Here is a 24,614-nt window from a genome sequence, read left to right as displayed (position 1 = left end):
AGATCCTGAGCGCAGTTAGACGTGTGAGTGCCACCTAGTGACTGATGGTATCTTACGTACAGGAATATGCCCCACACCCATGCAGCTTAGCTAATAATAGTTCTCTGCTTTTAATGTAATGGGACCATATTTTGACATGTAATGTTTAACCTTATTTTTAACTTTTAAATTGCACCATATCCTGATTGATCAATTTGCTCTGATCACAATCAATGGGTTACAACACGTTGACTTGTGTGCATTTTCTGCTAGCTCAACACAGAAATTAACGTGATGACAGCAATCTTAACCTGAGTTGGCTCTGTATCGTTAAGAAAAACATACTATAAATACCGTATTTAAGTGAACAGCATCAAAACACAAATTTTCTTTTAAATTCAAATGAGTTTTAAATTGAAAAATGAATAAAGAACTACTAAAGGACTTCTAAATAAGAAACCTTTCAAATGCGTAAAATGCACAGGGTGAAGTTTTCTCAGCAATTCTATGAAAGCTTTAAAAAACAACACTGAGTTCAAATTAAAAATGCATTCAGACCACTACGTATGAATGACGCTGGATCAAGATACTTAAAAAGAAGTCTGAAAACAAAACCATGCCACACCACCTTTGAGAGCAATTTTTATTAGGGTAGCAGTATGGAATTGCAGAAAGCCTATACCAGTGCTCCTGGGTGTAGTTTCACCAGTACGTTGTTTTTATTTTGGATTTTAAACTGCATGTTTAGAATTCAGCATGGCTTAGGGAACCAAAGAGCACAAGAGCTTGATTTCCTGAGTTAACAAAGGATTTGACTTCTCCCCTGCCCCCCCACTTCAACCATACAGTACAGTATTTGATGTCTCATCTTTCTTTCCGAGGGCCACCTACAGACAAAAGCCATTAAGTATGTTACACACCTCATAGTTTAGAAATTGAGCTATGAAGAACACACAACGAGAACTGATAGCAACACCTGTCTTCTACATGATCTTTACAGATGAATTCGAGTAGCCGGTGTATAGCACTGCTAGAGGCCTGTATGAATCAGCTGCAGCTCCTTGAATTACACAGCCCTTCCAGTTCCCTTTCAATGGCATCCACGTCACACTGATTCAAAGAAATGCAGTCTTTAACCTGAGAGGCTTACAACCAGAAAGTATATTGTTTAGTAGTAACAATGGCAGCAAACTAGTGCCAGAATTGTTTTAAATAATAATGATAAAAAAGCAAATTTAAAGAATGGAAAGTTTCTATGCCAGCAGACATGATCGAAAGGTACAGTGACTCATCTGATGCAGAAGTTACACACACTTCAGTTTGACAGATAATTTGGCATTATTTTATTATGAATCCGAGTGAGCATGAATGAAACAAAATCAGTACCAACTTTCTGCAAATGAAGACACAAAGATGTGAAAATTTGGTAATAGACAGTGCTCTCACAAGCCTGAAAACACTTAGGAAATGCAAGTTTCCGTAAATAAGGTGAATGTGGTTTAACTTTATTTACCTGCCAAAGAATCTGTCTAAGAACACTTAAACATAAAATTTCTTAGCTCCCTAACTTATAAAAAAATTTACTTTCAACAGAGGTGAGGTACTGGGCTGTCATTGTTTACACTAAGTCTGAAATAAAAGCTGGCTGGATGAGAAGAGTGAATGAAGAAATAGCAAATATACAATACATTAAAAACCAAAAAAAGAGACCTACCGCTTGACACACTAGTTCTGAAAGGTTGCAGAGGCTGTATTAAAACTGAATTTAGGAGTAAAAACAACCATCTGGGTGTGAGGGATTTTCTAGTTCAACTTCCTGCACATCAGCGTGATATGTACTCCCAGATACCTATGGATTTCTGGAAACATGTTTGCTCATTAACATACCCCAATTCCACAGGTGGGGAAGAGAAGGCAGTTTGATTGTATGGCAGTTTGACTGTGGAGCTATGATCACACTTCAGATTTAGGACAGGCAGGCAGAAGAAAAGCAATACATGGAGTAGAGGGTGCTCAGTTTTGAGCAGAAAGGGCAGCCTTCAGCATGGGCGTGCCCTGGAGCAAAGGGAAAAGAGCTCTGCCTGATTAAGTTAGGGTGATAGAACAATACTTGAAGTAGTCATTAAACCATCTAATGTGTATTTCTAAAACATAGGAACAGCAGTAGTGAAGTGTACTCTATTACAGTTTATTGCTTAATCCTATTCTCATACTATTTTAAGTAAGAACTGTACAGCAACTGGGCAGGGAAGCAGCATGAGTGCCACCCCTAAAGCACAGATGTTCCATATGCATTCTGATGAGAAAACACACTAAGATAACTAGCAGTGCTGACAGATTTAGTATTTGGATTCAAAATAATTTCTAAAATCAAAATTATTTCTAAAATACTGACTTTTGACTCAAGAACAGTTTATTACTTTGGTACCTCTTGGTCCTCAGTTTCTGGAACTGGTAGCAATGTTCTGTGCATGTTTTCCTAGCTACTCTGCATAGGCATAAAGAATAGAAGTGAAAGGAGTTTGTAATCACGTTCCACTACTTGTTTGCTACAGATTAGTTTTTTCCATAGTTTTCCAAAAGCAGGACATAAGCCATATTTTAATTCAATCACGCACACAGAAACTTGGGTTTCCCCGTTTAATAAACATTTTGTGGTAACACCAGCCAGATTTACATAAGACCTGGACATTATTTCTGATTGTATTTGTGGGGTTTGTTTTTTGTTTATTATGTTACAAACTGAAGTTAAAGGGAACTTGCAGCAAGTCCCATAAAAGCACAGTGCAATGTTCAAAGAGAAAAGTAAACAAAACTGCCAAACACTCAATCATTTTCTGCCAGAACTGGGATATTTTTTTCTAAGACATCAGTTTGGGGAAGGAGAGAAAATTCAATGAAGAATTAAGTGAACTCAGGATAGTGGGAACTGCAAGGAAAAAAAAAAGAAATGACAGCCACAACCTTTTCAATTTAAGGGCAGAATATAAGTCTAAGATATTTTTGATAAATTCTGACAAGAAAAAGAAAACAGCATACTTTAAAGTATATTGAAGCAGTGATTTTTAAACAAAGAAAGCAGAACTAGAACATCTTAAATTTTTAATCCTTTCTTTACAGGTTACCTAGCCCACTTTTGATTAAGAAAACTGTAGAAAGTTAGTAACAGCCACAAGTTAACACCGAAAGGTGGCACTTGTCAATTTTCCATAGAGTCCTGCTTTACGGGGTGTCTCAAATGCACTGCTCCGATCTTCTATCATACGTTGCTGACATCAACTGTGTCAGATTTTAGTCCACTGGTCGCTTTTCACCATATTTCTTTGTAAACTCTTCAGCGTTCTTACAGAATTTTTTACGGTCCTTAGAGTATTCTTCAGCTAGGTCAGCCCGAAGGGGGTGCTCGGGCTGTGGATCATTCACCAGTGCTATGAGGGACTGGATTACTGTCAAAAGAAGTATAAATATTGTCAGATACTAAGATGGTTCATTTTTAATATCAAAATGTAAGCAAAATTCCCCAATAAGAAAATAACTTTAGCAGTATGCCAAGACTGAGTTTGATACAGTGAACGGGTACCAAAAAATCCTATCTGTAAGCAAGATCAACTACTTCAGCATAGATCACAATGCACTTCAAGTTATTTCCCATGTAATTAGCATCCTATCTGTGAAATACTTTTCACACAGCTAAGGAGGAAACGAAGTTTCACAGACAAGCTCATCTAAAATGGACTGGATGAAGTGAACACTGGGATCTCCATTGTGAAGCATTTTTTCCTGACACCTGTCACAATGAGTTACACGATTCAGTTGTAATTGGGTCTGCTTCGGGAAACCATTTCTTCAGCTTTATATCTTTCTATGACTCTTACCTCCCCTACAAACACCAGACAAGTCTTGTCATTATTCTGAACTGCCAAATATATCTCCTAGTAGAGAGATACTGCGGAAAACAAATGGGTAAGAACTGTAAGATGCTTTTTACCTTACTGTTGACAACTATTTCATCAGCACTCCTCATCACTGTCAAAGGAAGTCATTCTTACAATAACTACATCGCACTTCACATTTACACAATGAACCTCACATACTACGATGTCATTTATTGCTACATTTTCCTCATATACATTCTCATGACCATTTAAAGCTAAATTGGTTACAACAATCCTGAGATCTGATACCCATCCACTGAGAGGGAGGTACATAACAGGGCAAGCCTACAGACAGGACACAGAAAAACGCATTTCTCTGTACAAGAATAGCAACAACATTCCACTTGAAGTAAGTTTGGGCTATCCAGAGCAACACAAAGCAGTACCAAGATATTTTAAAGTAAGCGTACCACACCTGTTAACTGCATACATTACACACCACAGCCAGCCTCCTTCTGAACTCACATCAAATTCTGAGAGCCACAACATCCAGTGGCAGAGAGCTCCACAACAGAGCTACACATTGTATGGAAAGTCAGGTGCTATTGTTTGTTCTGAAACTGCTGCCTACCAGTTTAACTGCATTCTCCCTGGTTTGGCAATGTCAGTTCTTACAGTACCTATCACTCTGGTAGATTCTAGAACAGCTGCTTTCAGAGCACAAATCTCCTCACACTCGTACTCTTTTCTACCCTTACCTGACACAAAGGAGGGACACACCTCTCAAAACAAACTCCCAAGAAGTAAGGTTGTCAGTATATTGCCAAGCAGGAACCTTTCTTAACATAAATCAGAGTTTAAACTGTAACAAACTTTCTAAGGAACGCAGAACTGGTACTAGCTTACTTCACAGCAACTTGCCTGTCCTGTACTTCTGAAAAATGTCATCATATTGCTAGTATTTACTTACGAGACTAGGATCAATACTGTACGTAACCCTTTTCACTCAGTAAAACATAAAGCACTGTAACAATCTAGTAACACTTTATAGGAAGTTAGCCCACAAACCAGGAAAAATTAGCATTTTTCCTAATTCCCTAAATTCCTAAAACCAGTAGTTGTCTCAACAGCCACAGCATTTTAATACCATACTGTCACCATAGTCTTAGTATTAAGCTAAATTAATAAAGTTCAACTGTAAACACTATACAAAAGATGAGTTGATGATCTATGATAAACCTCATTTCTCTATCCTCTGACACTTGACTGATCAAAACCAATTATTTTGATACCCATAGTAATAACATTGCCTTATTTCCAGAAAAAGGCCTACACAGCAAACAACCTGAAGTTTATTTTTCTGTGCAGAACAGTCCTACAGAAGAGGGGACAGACACTTAAGCAGGGCTGTAATGATATTGTTGCAGGCTCATATAAGGATGAATTAACATCAGACATTGACACTAAAATGACTTTTTAAAGACGAAAAAAGATGCACAAAAGACCATAAAATCGCAGAATGAGAAATTTGAAATATTTTGGTACCCAAGATCTGTTCCAAATTCTAATTGTAAGGTACTTTGTATTGCTTTTTTCAGAAAAAGAGGATTTTACTACTTCTTCAGGAAACTCTATTTTCCACACACAAATGATTTCCTCAATAGTTCCAGCTGACACCAACTCACACTTCTAGCCAGGTGGAGCCAGTAAGTCATTCCTTTTCTTCAACTTAATTAGCTTTCTCTAGTTAAGACAACTACTAAGTTGTTCACAGAAACCTTCTACAGATTGCTTCAACTTCATTTCTCCAAAGGATCTTTGTCCTACATAATCTAAGAAAAATCCAGAACAAATTGCAAGATTTTCACTATCTACTTAACAGGTTCTTTTTGCTTCTGTCCCCACTTCCCCCCAACATTCAACTGCTCATTCTTTTCCAAAATACATTTATATGTGTGTATATATATATGTGTGTGTGTGTGTGTGTGTGTGTGTGTGTGTGTGTGTATACACACACACACACAGATATATATTTATTTTGTCATTGGGGTAAGATGGTGCAAACTAAGTAGTTTTATTAGCATAGAAAAATATACAGAAAAAATCTTAACTAGAGCATTGTTTACTATCAGGAACAAGGTTCACATGAAAATAATCCTAAAGAGTCTGGAAGATGGAAATACCTTTTCCTACAGACCAAGACATATCAGTGCCATTGAAGTTCTTGCACTGGATTAAACTGCTACAGATTTGCATTCAACTTGTTAAAAACAAGCAGTTATTGCAAGAATGCTTGCCTTTTTTTTTTTTTTTTTTTTTAAAAGTGTACAGTAGTAATCACTTAATATCAAATTTCTCGTTCCCTGCCAGAAAAAAAAGTGAAATTCTCACCCCAACAGGAACAACAACAGACAAAGCCTATTCATATCATACTCTCAGTCTGGCCAAGGACCCAATGAAACTTTTACCTTAAAATATTTAAATTCTTATCCAAAGACATTCTACACACTAAACCTCACAGCAGTGATCTTTTAAGAGCTAAGAGTTGTGTTATAATTTAGTTTTTGCTTAACCAAACAAGGCAAATGACACATCTGGATTATAAAGTCACTGTTTAAAATGAAACACGAAGTAATACCCTCACCATTCTCTCCTGACTACCAAGAGAAATGACTTTAAAAAAAAAAAAAAATACCATGAGCTACCACCTTAATAAACTCATCAGTCATTAAGTTTCGTGGTTTCCTGGAGGTGGAAATGCCACAAGTCAGTGTCATTACCTTATGTTCTAATAACAAAATGAGATTCCAAAAGAGTTGCACACTGTGCTCACATCATGTGATTCATGATGCAGAGCTTATGGAAACAGATACATCAGGAAAGCAGTCACTGCCTGACAAGGTGAAACGCTACTAGCTTCAAACACACAGTGCAAAGTCTCTTAATATCTGTTTTTTTCCCCCATGGACTCCTACCTTGGTCAGTTTTGGTTGCTGGCTTCCAGTTTTCAGCACTAATTACTGGCAGACAAACCTGACCCTTTTCATCGATGTTAGGGTGATAGATCTTCGTTTTAAATGTAATCTTAGGAGGTTTGAATGGATATTCTGCTGGAAAGTTGATTTCGATTCTGAAGGCTCCTTTGTCATATGGAGGATTGTCCTGCAACAAGGTAACAAAAATCAAGAATGTAGCATATTCTAACAAACAAAATTTAAGAAAAAGCAAGCTCCAGGCTTCAATCTATCAAATGACCTCGTTTTAAAGCACTTTTTTTCCCCAAACACACTGACACGTCCATGTGTCAGAACATCAGAACCAATTTGGTAAGAAAGAAGCAATACAACCTCTATCTTTGTATTCACCCTGGAAAAGGAGAATTATCACTGTTCTGAAGCAGGCTGACATTTCTACTGGTAGGAAAGCACCCAATACCATTAACTCCATGATCAGAGATCTATCTAGTAAGTACTTTTATTCCCACACCTTTGTATTTCAAAAAAAAAGCATTGTAAACCCTTTCTGAGACACTAACAGGAAATCTGGCAAGGAAATTGGTTTCTCTAAACCTAGTTATTTTGTGTGTCTCACAACATGGTGGTTCGAACAGCAAGGCAGTTTGATTTGTCAGATTTCCCTATACATTCTGAGAACCTTTTTGTGCTGACTACATAAAAATCTGCTGAGCATTCATTTGTACTAAAGATAGATATTCACTGCGTCTGCTGATGAGAACATTCTGAATTCGTATGCAGTTTTAGCACCCACTGTTATCAGATCATGTTTGAAGGAGTACGATGAAAGAACTGTGAAGGAGGCAAAGCAGATCTTCCTGCTGTAACAGAAAAAAACAATGCCTAGAACCTCATTTAGAAAACCTGTTAGACTATTGATATTGTTTCAAATACTAACTGAAGAAGAAAGGCAGAAGAAAAATAAGTTATTGCTACATTTCAAGCTGATAAAAATGCCATTCTGCAATGAAAACTAGAACTGTCATGAAGCCTTTCCAGATACTTGAAGAAAAACAGTTGAAGACTGAATGTTTCCAGGTTGTGTTAAGTATAATCACGCAGATCCTTCAAGACCCATCAGATAATTTCTTTCAATCAAACTCACCCACGAGTTAAAAAAAGCTTTACCAATATTTGGGGGTAAGGAGCATTTTGAAGTTTTATTTTAGTTTCATCCACGTGGGGAAGGCTGGCTGTGCATTTCTAAGAAATAAAGCACAACCTTTTGAGTCAAGGCCAGAGGTAAGTAAAGTGCCTTAAAATCACTTTATCAAAGCAATCATAAAAACCTGGTAAATTTAACAGGTAACTTTCTGGTCATAGCGACCATTTCAGTATTTAATGCCCTTTCCCCCCACCCTGTTCACTTGTTCTTACCTCCACCACATGCTAGAATTTGTGAAGATGTTCAATGAACTGATACAGGAACTGACCTGGCTTAGAAACATCCATTTTCTGCTTGGATCTCTTTCAGTCAGAACAGTTCTTCACTATAACTCACCAATAAATTTAACTAAAAATGTATGTAAAAGGGTTGCTCATCTTTTCAATGGACAAAACACAAACTATTCCAGCAACTGATTTCCAATAGTTTGTTACATTTATTCTGATACTGACAAGGGAGAGAATCAGAATTATAGTGAAACACAGATCAAGCAGTTGACTTACATTCACCTGGAGTATTTTGCTCTGCAAAAGTTTATCAAAACTGCTTGCTATGGACAGAGTAAAATGAAATTCATGGTACACCAACAGTCCCTCTTAAAAGGGCAAGGAGCCTGAAGTTTTGTATTGATGTTTGAAACCAACAGTGTACCTTCCCAACATAGGGTACATAAGGTGCCCTATTCTAGGATTTAGAACAGGAAAACACATTGACAAGCTGTCTCAGTTGAACACTCTGGAAAACTAACAGTTGTTCCAAAGAGCAAAATATGATATATAAAGGTTTTTAGAGCAGTATTTTTCACAGTAATTCTGCATGAACATGCAGAACTAACATACTAACCTTCATATCTTTTAACACTTTCATTAAGAAATTGACCAAAATAATGCCTAGTTAGAGTTTAATAATCAGTAACCAGTTAGTCCTACTAAAATATGAGTAGTATGTCATTAAACCCTTACCATGCACAAAAATGGAAACAGCAAGTAAAACTTCAAAAGCAACAACTCAGGAAAAGAAACAAAACAAACCACCTATACTTGCAACCAGTTTGTATTTGACATTTTTAAGCCACCAACCCCAAGAATGCAATAGCTAAAAAATTATGCTTCATAGAAAGCATTGTTTTTAGTATTTCCTCTGAATAGTCATCCATACTACTCTTTCAACACTTACAACACATAATTATTAATTACTATAATAAACGTAGATTTCGTGACAAAATTCCCTCTTAACTATACCAGTAATGAATTTATTTATGTGCCCTTGCAACAGGGCACAGTATAAAGCAAAAGGCAAGCATAAAGTGTGGCTCATTGCAATGATGCTCGAACACTTGCAATGTGAATCTCTGCAAAGAAAACAAAGTTCATGCTCATACCCTGGTGAGCAGAAAGTATTAGAAATAGAAATAGTACACCATGTACTGCAAATATTAACAGGAATAAACTTTCTGGTGTTTTGCTTTATTAGCCACATTAGCGTATTATCAGAACACTATCCTGTTATACATGAACCACAAATAGCAGAGTGGCTTACAAAGCACACCATTCCTCAGTTATGCCAAATCCTAGTGTCAAATCCTGCATTCTTTATTTGCGAGAATAACCTCAACCACTAGAATTATTTGCAGAAATGCATGTAAAGAGTAAACTAAATCTGTTTTACAGTACCTCAAGTTCAAAAGCCTCGCAATTATCTCAGCAGAGACTGCATGATCCAAGTTCGGGAATGCCCTTCAGCTAACACAGCACAGGCACTGCCAGACTGTTTCAAAGTGTTTTAAAAAGATTTACGCTGGTCAGGAGACCTTTTAGGTAGTACTAAAGGAAAAGCAGAACTGATGCTCTACTGGCACAGCTTCTATTGCTGCAGACATTCGAGTAGCTCATGTAACTAAGTAAGCGTGAGCCATGGCTGTGGAAAATAAAGGAGGTGAAAATCCACATGACTTCAATTTAAAGAGTTCAGTTCTGGGAATCCAAACCTTTTCCTTGCATCAAACTTTTTCCAATACTAAATTTTGTTCTAGAAATACAGTCAGTTACAAACAAAACAATCCAACCAACCAAAAAAAACCGAAAAACAACTGAAAACCGAAACACACACCAAAAGCTATTGAGAAGTAAACGAAGTATTCACAATTCAGACTTTATCCTATGATGTAGATTTTGTACTTTCAGATTAACGTAACAAACCACAAAATGAACCTGCCTCTCTTTTACAAAACCTTTCCATAGTAACCCAGTGCCATCACTGAGCCCCAGCCCTTGCCAGTTGCAGCTGTCTGTTGGACCAGGCCTACAGCTGCGCAGCATCCAGCCAGGTATCGATCAGAGAGGTCTAGAATCTCTTTCAATTACGTATGGATTTTTCTTCACAGGAGTTATGAGAAACACCGACTAACGTAATCAGACATGGATAGAATAAAACCACACAAGACATTCAAGTAAAATGAGACAGGAAGGTCACAGTATTTGCCTAAGATCAGAGAAGTCTAAAGAGAACCAAGAATTAAGTCTAGGGCTACATTAAATGCCCAGAAAACCAGAACTCCAAAAGCCAGTTCTTACAGCAGTAAGAAATAGTCTTGTGAGGGTGCAAAACTAACAGCACTAACAGTCACTAACAGCAGTGCTAACCTGTGCATTTGTGATACAAATGGTCGTTGCTTTATTTTAAAGCTCATTAGAATAAGGAACCATCTATACTCACAGGAACAATAAGCCCTTGCCAGGTCAATAAATTAGCTTCATCAACCTGGATATTACGGAAGTTTTTCATTCCACATTTGCGGATTTCTTCAAGCTCCTGGAAAACAAGCAGAGTGTAAGCGAAAGTTAATAGTAACATCAGACAAGATGCTCATATCAACATTTCAGAATGCTTGCAGGTCAATGTGGGTTCTTTAATACTAAAGAATATTGAGATTTCAGTGGTGGCAACCCACATAAAACAGAAAATTTTGCCCCTGTGGGAAGTAAAATTTTCTGAGACAGGGTATTTAAAAATAGTTGTTTTTTGGTAGGTCACAGATACAAAAAATGCTTTGTTAATAACACCACTATACATACAATGAAGTAGCAGTATAAGAAAAAGTATATTTTTAACTGTTTTTACATCTCAAATGCAAATCAGTGCCTTTGATAACAGCAAAGAACAAAAATCAAGTGCAACTGAGTTCTTTTCTGAATGAGAACTATTGAGGAACGGCTGAGGTCACTGGGCCTGTTCAGCCTGGAGAAGAGGAGGCTGAGGGGAGACCTCATCGCAGTCTACAACTTCCTCGTAAGGGGTTGTCAAGAGGCAGGAGACCTTTTCTCCATTAACACTAGTGACAGGACCCGCGGGAACGGGGTTAAGCTGAGGCAGGGGAAATTTAGGCTGGACGTCAGGAGGGGGTTCTTCACAGAGAGGGTGGTTGCACACTGGAACAGGCTCCCCAGGGAAGTGGTCACTGCACCGAGCCTGTCTGAATTTAAGAAGAGATTGGACTGTGAACTTAGGCACATGGTCTGAACTTTTGGGTAGACCTGTGCGGTGTCGAGAGTTGGACTTGATGATCCTTAAGGGTCCCTTCCAACTCAGGATATTCTATGATTCTATGATTCTATGATTCGGAAGAATTACTTCATAACAGCTTTAAACACTTAAGTCGCTAGACAGACCCATTATTTCAACCAAAAACTAACAGATTCCTGCTAGATCAACTTAAACTGATGCAAATCCAGTATCCAACCCAAGGTAGACTTATTTAGATCAATAACTCAAGAAGATGCTTCTTCATCTTTGGTTCATACCTCTGAGTTAGCAGCATTTATTAAGATGCCGCTCTTTATAACTACATCACTCTTGAACAAAGCATCTTTCTGCACCCATCCATCACCTGTCAAATTATTTTCGATTGGTTAGTGATCTATCACCAAAACAAATATTTTTAGCTATTTTCATATTTAAAGTCACCTATAAGCCCTACTGTAGCAACTGTTTTCCAGAGTATTTCATCTTGAAGCTTTAAGACCAGAAAAAAACACCTCAAGGCTCCACTTTTTTTTTTTTTTTTTTTTAATTATTATTTTTAAACCCGGTAGTGATAGGCCTTTGCTGTTGAATTAAAGAGCTTGACCTTTAATGAGAATTTAAGTGAATTCAAATTCAAGTCATCCCCAGTGAAACGTAAAATCTTCCCGATGATTTCAAGACTGAAGCACATGCCTGTATGGCCACACACATTAGGAAAAATGTTGCTTCTGTGCACTCTGCCAGCACACAATTCTTTGCTGAGTGCAACCACATTCGTGAAACTAAGCTGTATGTTATGATAGGAACTCCAACTATAAACTCCAAAAACACTATATGCCGGAAAAAAAAAAAAAAAGTCAGGTTTCACAGTAAATGGGTTTCTTTTTTTTTTTTTTTTTGGCTAAAATATTAGTATTTCATCATAGAACAACCTTTTCTGCATCTGCCTGGCAGAGATTTAATACTTGCAGTGATCTCTTCCATAAACTTAGCAACATGATAAAACACAAACACAAAGGGGGAACAAGATTTCCAAATGCACAAAGAAAATAAAAAAAATCATGACAGCTACACACTAGAAGATGAATATTTCCACTTCCACCCACTGAAAGCAGGAGCACACTCAGAACACAACAGTTTAACCTTGGTGTCTCGGATATTGAACTGATGCCCAACACAATCTTCATGACACTAAAACCAGCTGCTTAGTCTGGATCTCTGGATTAATCCCCAAATTCCACTGCTGTTAGATTTGTGCAATATCACAGACATTTTTGTTGTTGTTATTTTGCTTTTTTTTAAAGGATAAGAGGATTATCTTATTTCCTTAATGCAGGAAAACATACGGAAAAAAAATAATTCCATGAAGCACATTTAGAGGGATCCAGAGCAAGCCAAAGTACCCAGATGAAAATAACCTTTATTATCACAGGTATGAGAGATCATTTTTGACCTCTGAAACTGCAAATCTGCACGCTGCTTTACAGCTGGCTTTGAATGCTCACTGCACAAAGCATCAGCTCAGGAATGACCTGACCAACACTGCTCATCCTGGCTGGTTCAGGAAAGGAACTAACTCACAACACTGCTCTAAGCCGCTTGCTGTCTACACTTACAGAACTGTGAAGGCCTGCAAACAACCCCTCCACAGGGTGTAATAGGGATAAACCCCCTTCTACACCAGATGTAACGCACCAAACACCAGGACTAAAACAAGCCAGATTAACCATAAGGCATTCAAGCATGAATAAACAGGCAACACAAGTAGTTTGCCTCTAAATCACGGGAAGAAAAACGGGTTTGGATATTTTCTAGTCAATATATTTAAAATGTTACACGTATATGGAAACCTACAGAAATCCCCAAAACATCCCAGTGAGGGTGCAGCTTCCATGTGCAAATTATCATCACAGGTTTGGAAAAGTCGCATGAAAGGAAGAAAAAATCAAATATGCAAAAATTATTCCCTGTTTTCCCTCAAGTCCACCACACGGGAGAGGGAATTAAATAGCCTGGAAGACACAAGGGCAAAGAGCAAGCAGAAACTGTGTTCAGGGCACCTTCCTCTTTTAAAATGACTTGCTAAGCCTATGCAGGAGTTCCCTTTCATAATCAAAGAAGTGGTAAATTACTGCAGTGCATTGGGACTACATTCTGTGCTTCTGCTGCTGCCTTGGGTCTTGAGGTAGTAACTAATAACTGAAAAAGGAAGCAGAGGAGTATAAACTCAGCAATTCCTCTCCTCACACAGATATGACTTGCATGAATTATTTGCTTAAGACGAGTTCTAATTTATCCTAGAAGTGTATTTACAGTGTAATACTATATTTGCAATTCATATTTTTAGGTTCTTTTTTGTGTGTAATTCATCAGGAGTGATAGAGATTCAGTACTTGGGATTAAAAGGGCACAGGGGGTGTTTGTGTTTTTTTTTTTTTTTTTCCTGGCAACTGACAAAACCCCTAATAAAGATCTAAATTACCTCCGAATTACAGAGGCAGACACAACTAAAGCATACACATACAGTTAGGAGTGAATGAGCTACTAAATACCATCAAACAGCACAGATTAAAAGTTCATACTGTATTTAGCATGAGCTTGAGTAAGTCCAAAGAGACAAAAATTACTTGATGATGTTAAAGGATATAGTTCAAATATTTACTTTAAAATAACCCTTAGGAGTTTAGGCAGACAGTGAATGGATTAATTCCTATTCCCATTCTCTACCCCTTAATTTTGTCAAGTAACATAATTAAAGGCGCACAGAAGGAGTGTAACTAGAGGTTAGAACACTGCAGTAAGAATTTAAGTCATCTTTCATTACTCTGTTATCAACCTTGCACGTGGCCTGCCTGCACTGGTTTGCCCGTTTATAAAACAGAAACGTCTTCTTATTTCAGGGGGCTCCCTTGGGACAGGATGTTTGTAGTTTGGAGATGTTCAGAGAAAGTGTTACACACAGTGCGTGAAACGGGGAAAATGTTGTTTTAGAGGCAATAACTGGTCTGAAGGCAGTCCTACAAGTATGCACTACCCTTCTCGTATATAATCAATCAATAAATTGTTAAAATTTTAATTTTAGCTTTGAACAGCACAAATGATTACGTGCTATTGAAAATAAAATGTTTGAAATGAAGAAGAAAATTAAGTGGCATCTGCTTAAAACATACTCAACTCTTAAAAAGAAGGTTCAAATATTAAGTATACACCTAAATCCATATATTCTCGTTCTAATAATTTTTAGAATTCCCAGTTCCTCTAAATTCCATCCAGGACTAGGAAAAAATGGTTCTGAACACAGGCCTGCAACTGCTTTGCCTGTGCATCTCTGAAGTTTGGGGTCTTGTCTAAAAAGAAACAAACCTAGTATGAAAACACAGCGAAGACTTAACACCAGTAAGAGTTTAATCCAAGATATGGGGGTAGGGGGTAAGGGCTTATCCTGACTTCACCAAGTTCTGCATCAAGCCCAAAATGCTATTAAATTCACAGAGAAAAATGAGTTTACTGAAACAACTCCAAACCTCATTTGTCTTGTGTTTACAATTTCTGTTTACCTGGTCATAAATAGAATCTCTAAGAGAAGTGTGACAAAGTTAAACAAGGCTCCAAAGCACCGATAAGGCGCTGGCCAATTTTACTCTCTGAATCTTGTATACTGCTGAGAAAGGTCAAAAAACAAAAACACACATTAAAACCAAGTATAACAGAAAACAAAACAAAACAGATTCTAGCTCTTATAGGAGCTATTATTAAGTTTCCACTGTGACATTACAGCCTGTATACACACCATGCTTTTTATTTATTAATTCTACTTTTTAGCAGAATATTTTCCATCTGATCTTTATTCAGAAATGTTTTCTTAAGATGTTGATTATAAATCCTTTTGCCACTCTTCAGTTTCCAAATAGGAAAGTAAATCAGTATTCTCACTTTTCCATAGGGACAACCATAGCTGCTCAAAGCCAGACTTCCCTTGTTACTGAGGACCAATGTCTGGATCCACGTAGAGTAGTTTTTCAATAGCGAAGTTGGTCAAAACACCTTTATTTGGAATGGTTATACTGTTTACAAGACCACAGCATACTGCAGATTGCAGGCCATCTACAGCAGGTACATGGGTGTGGCTTTGTTTTTCTGTTTTATCATGAAGTTCAATAGTTGCATAAATGTTTGCCTATGCAATCATGGCAGCAGAGTGAGAACAGCAAGAAGAAAATACCTGTTACTTATTATTTAAATCTATTTTCAGTTCTTAACGCTAAAAATACTTTTGATATCTAAAAGCCAGGAACAAAAGCATGGATCCTACAGAAACCTTGGCTTGCTCATATTGCAGATGAACACAAAGAAGCAGCTCCAAGCCCGGGACCAGCCAGCCTCCTCAGATGTTGCTGAAAAATACCAGTTGAAGGCCCATGTCGGTACCACACGCTACTCAAACCCCAAGTACTATGACTATCCAGCCCTGAAATAGCCTTCCCTTTGCAACTACCCACTACCTCTCCACATATCATTTAGCTCCAGATCTCCAATGGAAAGCGGCTTGTTTTACATCAGTGGGTGGCAACTGTGAAAAGCACTCGAGTGAAATCTCTGGCACGTCTCCTGGAGATCTGTGTTCCCCATCAGAAGTGTTTGGAGACAATTTGATTTTTACGAGAAAGGGTCTTGAAGCAAAGCAGCTCCCTTGAAAGAGAAAGCTATGCTGCTTTACTAAATCTAATTACTCTGTATTTGCCGTTTTTTTTTTTCCCCCCCTCGAGAGATGATCCAAAACAACAAACCCTTGTTGAAGACTGCCTTATTCCCACCTCTCACATTTCATGAGGAGCTGATATCTGACAGCTGTGGCTCTTTGAAGAGGTGTAATGGTGGCTCATAGATCAAAACTCCACCTCAAATGTTGGTGGAACGTGATTCATTAGCTATGAATATTTCACATTTTTACTAACCTAGGTGTGCTCCTGGAAAGACTTGAAAAAACAGTAGAGAACACTTGAGTTAGACTAGTCAATGGTATAAAGTCAATGGCATAAAGCTACAGGAAGCCATAAATAAGGTCTCTGGCCCATGAAATGTAACTTGTGCACACAAAGCCTGATATAACAAGACAATCTTATGCATGTTATAACTTGACTTTTTTAGGACTTGATTTTTTTTTAGTACTTCTTTCACAAGGAGGCTTGTGAGTTGAAGATTCCACCATCAGAAAAGGACATCCACTTCCACCTGCAAGGTGGCAACAAGGCTCCTGTTGCCAGTTTTCTGTGTGCAGGTAGCATGTTATTACAAACTTACTACATCCAGTCTTTGTGCCACTGTGATTAATGTGAGTAACTATGCTGCATGACACGCATCCAGAAAAAATTACAGTACTTCAAAATGCTGGCAAGAACTTACGGAAATGGGAATTACTTTATTTTATGTGACCTATAAAAGGTTCAAAGTTTATTCTCAGCTACCAAAGACAAACTTGATATTTAGCCCAAAGAAAGACAGTTAATGCTTATCCTAAATTATTTTAGGAAATGGAGTGATGTGCTGAAAAACTATTTCCTTTAGTTACCATCTCTCATCATTCTATGGCCCTGAGAAATAAACACCACATACCCTTCAATATTGCAAAACTTTAACAGTGAAAGACTTTAAAAAGTCATTTGCTGATCTATGAATTTCCACTTTAGAACTTAAACAATGGTATCAGGTTGATACAGATGAGATCGGACCTGCAAAACACCATGCTGCAGAGATCCGCATTACATCATCTGCACAAGAGCTCTGGTTTGTTCCTACCGAGATGAATGAAGACTCAAAGCATGTTGGACCCTGCAAAAAGCAGAAAGGTAGCTGCCTATTTAACAGCACTGACACAATAAAGCATCTCACAGCTGTTGAACTCGCATAGAAAAGCACACAACGCACAGTCCATAAATATAAGGCAATAAAAATGAAAGTAAAAATGTAAGAGGGAAGTTACCAGTGCCTCCTTCCTTCCTAAACCACTCCCTCTGAAGAGCAATTGCCACACTGTTTTTCTAGAAAAGAACATCACATTATCAAAAGTCATTTTTACGGTATGCTTTCAGTGGAAAACTGAAGTATTACCTGATGGTTAAGAAGCATAGTGAAACTGAACGGGGGCTGAAAAGCAAGAGGCACTGTAAATATTAAGGACAATTTACTCACCTCCTGGATTTTTATGTCCTGTGCTATTTTTTATTTTTAAATAATTACACTTTTTCCCCTCTAACAAGAAAGTAGCAATGCTCTTTTGAACAATTAACAGATTTTTCAGAACTAGCATAGAAACTGCTTTGCAAAAAGATAGTTAACAACAGTTCAGTTTATCTGAAACAAAGAACCTTATCTGAGTACAAAGGAACAGGCATATTGATGATTCTAAAGCTGTGGCAAGAACAACTGCTATCAAAAATGAAATAAATGAATGTCATCTCACCGGGATCCTTAAGGACAATTAAAGGCTTACTCCTATTGATTCAATATATATGAATGACTCTGCACATAATGTATTTACTATTTAATTTGTGATGTCTACATAGCACAATTAAAATGTTAAAACTACTCTTATGGAAGCAATACTAAGCTATTGTTTTCTTCAAAAGTGACTGAACTTCAACGGTTAATTAAGCATTTGCACACTTAAGGAAATACAATTTCAAATATCTACATATCCCAGCCCTACCGGGGGTCTGCATCCTTGCAGATGCTTCTAAGTCCTGTATTAAAAGGCTAAGTTTAAAAGAATCACCCATATATATGCCAAATCCTAGTGCACGGTTACGTTGCACTCCACAGGGAGGTGGTTTCTAATCAGGTTAAAGCACTGCCTGACGGTCTGAGGGTCCTTCCCCTACGTTTCACAGCACTAACCTGTAAAGTTCATTGATTTATGTTCCAGGCATGCAGATACTGTAGGGTACTGCCACGGCATTTTACAGATGACCAGATTTTATGCCACTAAGTACGCGTGTCCTAGGCAAATTCCACTGCAAACAGCTTGTGACATGAATTGGCAATTACATACAACACACAGAAGAAGCTTGCACCTTTTGGGGACAATGAGTATCTTTTTGTTTTTAAGAAGTATCTCAGCCCTCATACAAGACGATGATAAAACAAGCCCCTCAGACGAAACGTCGGTTTAAAACCGACGTTTAAAACCTGCCTTTGTCGAAGCCGAGCTGCAAACAGCCCCGCACTCGGGCGCGAGCCGCCGGCTGGGGACGCAAACATCACCGCGCCCGGCGGGGCTGAGCAAAGTGCTGAACCCGGGTCCAGACTTCACCGATAAGCCCCGGCCTCACCCGGCCGCCGGCGCCCGGAGCCCTCCCCGGCAGCCCCCGAGCACGGCACCCCCCGGGCAGAGCCCTCCCGGCCCCGGAGCCCCGCTCGCTGCCCGGGGCAGGGCTGGGGCAGGGCAGGGAGGCCGGGGCGCCTCTCCTCTCCTCTCCTCTCCTCCCCTCGCCCCCTTCCCTTCCCTTCCCCTCCCGTCCTTCCCCTTCCCTCCCGGCGCTGCCCCGACCCCTGGCAGCGCCCCGGGGCTCGGCCTCTCCCCGCGGCGTCCCGGCAGCGGCGCTTCCTCCCCCCCGGCCCTTCCTCTTTGCTTAGTCACCGCGGGAGCCCCCCGCGGGAGGGGACCCGGCCGGCCCCCGCCCAGCGCCCCCGCCCAGCCCCGGGCTCTCGGCGGGGCCCTCGGCGGCGCCTCAGAGCCCGGCGGGCGGCGGAGGGGGGGCGGGGGAGCCGGGGCGGCCCCTGACGGCCGCGGCCTAGGTGCCGGCTGCTCCCCGCCCGGCCGCCCCGGCCCGGCGAGCGGCGACGAGCAGGGTGGGAGCCCCGCCGGGCTGGGAAGGGGCTCCCCGGCCGCCGGAGGGGCGCTGAGGGGCAGGGGGCGGCGGCGGGCGGGCGCCCCCCGGCCCGCGGCGGCGCGGCGCTGCTGTTACCTTCATCAGCCTCCTGCTGGCCGCCATCTTGGCTCTGCTGCTGCCGCCCCACAATGCATGGCGGCGGCGGGCAGGGCGCTGCGGGACGGAGCTTCCTGGGGCGGCGGGCGGGGAGGGGCGGGGCGGGGCGGGGCTGGGCGCGGGGCAGGAGCGGCAGCGCCAGGCCGCGGGGGGCAGCCCCTGAGGGGCAGCCCCAGCGCTGTCAGCTCCGGGTCCGGGCACCTCAGTTGCTCCCCGAGGGGTTCTCCCTCGCCCCAGTGCGCTCAGGAGATGGTCCAGGATCTGTCCTGCCCCTGGCTGGGAGCTTGTTTCCCCTTCACTCTCCCTCACGGCAGCCAGTGGCCTCAGCTGATCTGACACTTGTTCTACAATAACGCCACTTTTATCACCCAAAAAATCTCCCAAGTTTTAAAATCAGCTTTACAGACTCAGACAAAAAATTAGGTGTAGTTATTAGAGGAGGCTTCCGGAACTCAAAAATGCAACAAAAGTTGATCGTAATGAACAACAAGCTCATTATTCCCTGAACAACTATTTGGTAACAAATATTTTGCATTTATATAGTGCTTGTTGCTCCAAAACCCACTTAATGTTTGTTAATGAAATAAGCTATACAGGAACCAACTTAGTATTCCCCACTTCATATGGGTGTTGTAAAATAGTTTGTAAACATCTTTGAAGATCATAATGTAAAATGAGATCATAACTCTAATGAATGTGATACATTCAAAGATTACCACATCCATTTTACTCAAGGAAAATGGAGTCAGAGGAAGCTAAATGAAAGGGGCAGACGATCTGGCTGAAGTAGCGGACAGATGTAAAGCAAGCAAGTGTGCTGGCCAGCTGGAGAAATTCCAGGTGTGTCAGGCAGGTGCACACAACGTGGAAACAGAAATGCAGAGACTTGAAGGAGTAGTGATGTGCTGCTGAAGTGGGTTGCTGGTGCTATCGATTAAAGAATTCTGGTCTGATAAAAGGGCTACCTCAGATTATATGCTATTGAAGTTCAGAAATACCTAAGTCTGATACCATGGTAACTTGGAAGAACAGTTCTTACAAATTATTTTACAGATCTCTAAAAATAATAAAATAAAAAATACAAAAAAGCTGCTTTAGTTATTATCTTTATGTGACTGAACTCTATTCATATCTTAATTCAACTCTTTAATTTTCCATGACCAGCATACGTCTGAAATATTCTTTAATTTTTTTTGTTCAGAAGAGTTACTCAGGCCCTTGCCTATACCTGCACAGAGACACGTAGCCTCCATGCACAAAAGATAATACTAAAAGCAGCACAGGGAAATCTGCGTTTACTATCTATAATTTTAATCCATGATTTTTACAGCTTGTAAGAGAGTGTCAGAAGTATCTGGGATAATTACTATGATAATCCGCATTTCCTTTGACAAGAAAAAATACCACCCACAGTATAACTAACAATAGCCCAGCCAGTTCTTAAGAAATCATTGCTGAGTGTAGCTGTCCTCACAAACTGCCACTTGATGTTGAAATCCTTTATTATAGCAAGGTGTTTGAGAAGTTTAGGCAGAACTGTGCACATTTCACATACCTGCCACCAGCATCCTGGGTCCTTTCAGTGTCCAGTTTTGGACTGTATACAGAGCAGATGCTGTGATGCCAACACTGTTGAATGATGCCTTGTTTATTAGCAAGGGCTGAGCAACCATGTTCATATTGCTGGATCTCTCCGGCATGTCAATTACTGGCAGTCATGCAATGCTGTTGTTCAATACTGAAATAACAGGAATTTCCCTTCAGACAGAATTTCATCAATCACACCTCTTACTTCCCTGCTAGTGACAAGAACAGGTCATTACTTATACTGACTTTTGCAGACAGTTCTGCATTTTTGAACTTGTTGTTGTTGTTTCCAGGTTGTATCATTTTAATTGACAAGAGTACCCAAAAGACAGGTTTTAGCACTTGTCTTGTGATGTCTTCAAGGGACTGGCAGATGTTACATCTATGCCTGCCCACTTCTAAGATCATTTTCTATGATCTATTTCTATTTAGATAAGGGACATAACCGTTCAACTTCAAAAAGAAGAAATAAAAAAAAAGAAATTGTGTAAACAGCTTGAACAGGTGAACCACAACATAGCCCAGTCCTTGAAAATTTTAGAGAAAAGAAAATTTCTGTGAATATTTTCCATTAGGAAATGACTGTCTGAAAGAAAGCAAAAGAAACAAACAGAACTTTGTTCCCTTTGCTATTCCTCTTTAGTTTTCACAAATCTGTTGCTGTATTAATTCTGTCTGCACAACTTGAATATATGAGAAATATGCTGATTTGCAGAACAGAGACAAAATTCAGATGCAAAAGTTAATTAATTAATTCAGAACACAATAAAGGGATCTACCTGTGGTCTGCAAGGGTGAAGTTCACCTTCAGAAGCAACTAAGATAAAAACATAAAATAATTAATATCTTAAATCATTATATGGCTCTAAATTGGAACAGTTAAAATGGATTAAAAAGACTTTTTTCTTTTTTTTTTTGAGAATCCTCTACCCTATATTCCTGTACAGTTGCCAACAAATTTAAGTTTTTACACAGGTTTTCTTGTCCCATCAGTCTCTTAGATCTCCAATGATAAGCATTTTAGAGCAATCAACTACATATTGTGATAGAACAAATATATGGTAACTATCGTGCATCTAGTAAAGAATTATAAACTCATTTTCCTCCTCCTGTGTTTTGTATTTTATGTACATTATTAAATTGATTCTGCCCTTTATGGAACCCTTTCCTCTTAAACACAAGATTCCTTGATTATTTACAGAAAAAGGAATACATTAAGTCCCCTTTGCTCCAAGGTAAAAGGAAAAAAGAGCTCTGTTGATTTCTTGTGTACTAAGAGTAAACTTAACAGAATCTGGATCAAGTTAACACTGCATTGCACATACCATTTACCAGTTTGTGACCAATTTCTAACTCTGAATTACTTCCACTTCCATCCATGATCACGTAACACCCAGCTGACTTATTTAAATAACTCAACTGGCTTATTTAAATGAGTCACATATATCACTATGTTTTTAAGTTGCTTTCTAATGAAGCATAGCAGCAGAAAAAAAAAAAAAGGGAGAGCCTGTATCCATGACCTGGTCAGCACTGCACAAATGAGCACGAAGTAGAGAAAAGCACTGCGAGTTGCTGCTCTTGCAGCAGGCAGGAGCTCATCTCAAACCTCACTCACACCTAGCGTCTCAGCTCAGTTCTTCAGTGCTGTGAGACAGTTTGAGGAAGGTTTCCCTTATAACTGCATAACTGTTCTGACAAGGTGGTGGTAGAAAGACATTTCAAAACAGCTTTAATAAAATCATTGCCAAATTACACCATGTTTCAATAGCAACTGTTTAAGTGTGCTGCTGGAAACCGACACACAGATGGTGAGGGAAGCGTATGAACTACCAAAGCAGCTACACCATGAACTGCAAATATCCCAGTACTTGAAAGACTGCTAGCAACGCACGCCTTCTGTTCAAGTTGCATTAGCATCTATAACCTTCAACCAGAGACGAGGTCCCACAGGTCTAGAGACTCTTCATTATCACAGTGATAAAGACAGATCTCTCACTGAAAAAACTGAGAAGTGAGCGGTGCATCCCTCTCTGAATAACTCAGGAGACAGGATGGCTGGTAAATGCGTGTGCCATTGCTTGGAAGATTATTGAAATGTACATTACAGCAGATATCTTGATGTCTCTTCTGAATTCCAAAGCTGGGCAGGTCCTAGTTCCCGAGGAGTTGTTCTCCTGTCCCAGTTTGGGGTGGGGGATGAGAATGGGGCTGTCCCAGTGTAAGGGTTTTAGATGGCCCAGCAGCATTACAGTTTGGGTAACAGACACATGGCCAACAGCTTTAGGGATAAATTGTTTCTCTCTAAGTAACAGTACAGTAACAAACACTAATCAGTCGTACAATTATCCATGTTGTTTCATTAGTACAATGAACTGTATTGGAACAACAGCAGATCCAGTAATTCTCTAGTATTAGAGTTACTGCGGGCTAAACTTCACATCCAGGTGCACAAAGACTGACAGGAAGCAAGACTTCTTCAGGCAAGTGACTCAGACTAGCCACCAGGCTTTGGGAATTCCCCGTTCCCGGATCAGACTGACCTCTCTTGTTGGTGAGTCACGGCAGCACGACCTGGACTTGTCAGCCAACCGTCACATCCCACCTCTGCTCCTCCTCTGTGCCCTTTTTGTCCCTGGTGCACATGGGGCCTGGAAATAACCACTGCTATGGGCTGACCCCGGCCAGCAAAAAGGGAACGTGATGAAGCTCAGGTGAAAGAACTGGAGAATCAGCATCAGAATCAAACAGAATGATATCAGTCACCATTTCAGGAACTTGAACAGCTGAAAAAGAGGGAAAACACAAATGTGTAATTTAAGAGCTGCCACATTGCATGTTCTTCCATGGCACAGACCTCGGCGGAGGATTCCAGTGATCTTTATAGCATTAAAGATAACTCTGACACTTCTGAGAAGAGCCCTGGCATCCCACGTCAGTACCTCAGAATCAGATTCTGTACAAAACAAAAAGAGCCCTAGGTTTTTCCTTCTTTCAAAGAAGGACAATAAAGGATACAGAGAACCATTAACAAAAGTGTTCCTTAATAGTAGAGTTGCCAAGACAATCTCCAGCAAAGCTTAACCGAAAACTTAGCTGAATACAGCTGTGATCTTTCTGATGATCCTAAAAAGCAGCCTGAAGCAGAGCTTCCTCTAATGGCTAAAGAATAAGGTTTATTCCTTTTGAGGTATGGATGAGGCTGGTTTCTCTGAGGAAAAGCTGACAGGCGGCAGAAGAGGACTGGCTCCCTCTAATTTGATAGTTTCAGATGATCTGATGACAATTTTGCCTCCACAGCCAACTGATTTCTTGCAGAACACAGATCATGAAGTGAGTTTTTGCAGCAAAGTGTTAGTATTAGAGGAAAAGGGGGTAGTCTTGACAAAGGAATCTGTGTCAGTGTTGGCTGATAGACGAGGAGACAGAGATTCCTCTTCATCATGCAGCAGTACCTTATCCAAGAAATCTCATCCTAATCAAACAA

The 24,614-nt window shown here is 39.9% G+C and overlaps 1 protein-coding gene across 1 annotated transcript; it reads right to left on the bottom strand.

Moving 5' to 3' along the window:
- Positions 1-608: 608 nt before the first annotated feature.
- Positions 609-19,599, bottom strand: UBE2L3 (ubiquitin conjugating enzyme E2 L3). The gene is made up of 4 exons (XM_032198831.1): positions 19,520-19,599; positions 10,749-10,844; positions 6,830-7,016; positions 609-3,425 (listed from the first exon to the last, which is right to left on the bottom strand). Exons 1-4 carry the CDS (start codon positions 19,544-19,546, stop codon positions 3,271-3,273), a joined length of 465 nt encoding a protein of 154 aa, XP_032054722.1. The 5' UTR covers positions 19,547-19,599; the 3' UTR covers positions 609-3,270.
- Between the last annotated feature and the right edge of the window lie 5,015 nt (positions 19,600-24,614).

Source organism: Aythya fuligula, chromosome 17, assembly GCF_009819795.1.
Source record: "Aythya fuligula isolate bAytFul2 chromosome 17, bAytFul2.pri, whole genome shotgun sequence".
Taxonomy (NCBI): domain Eukaryota; kingdom Metazoa; phylum Chordata; class Aves; order Anseriformes; family Anatidae; genus Aythya; species Aythya fuligula.
This window is presented reverse-complemented; position numbering and strand designations above follow the sequence as displayed.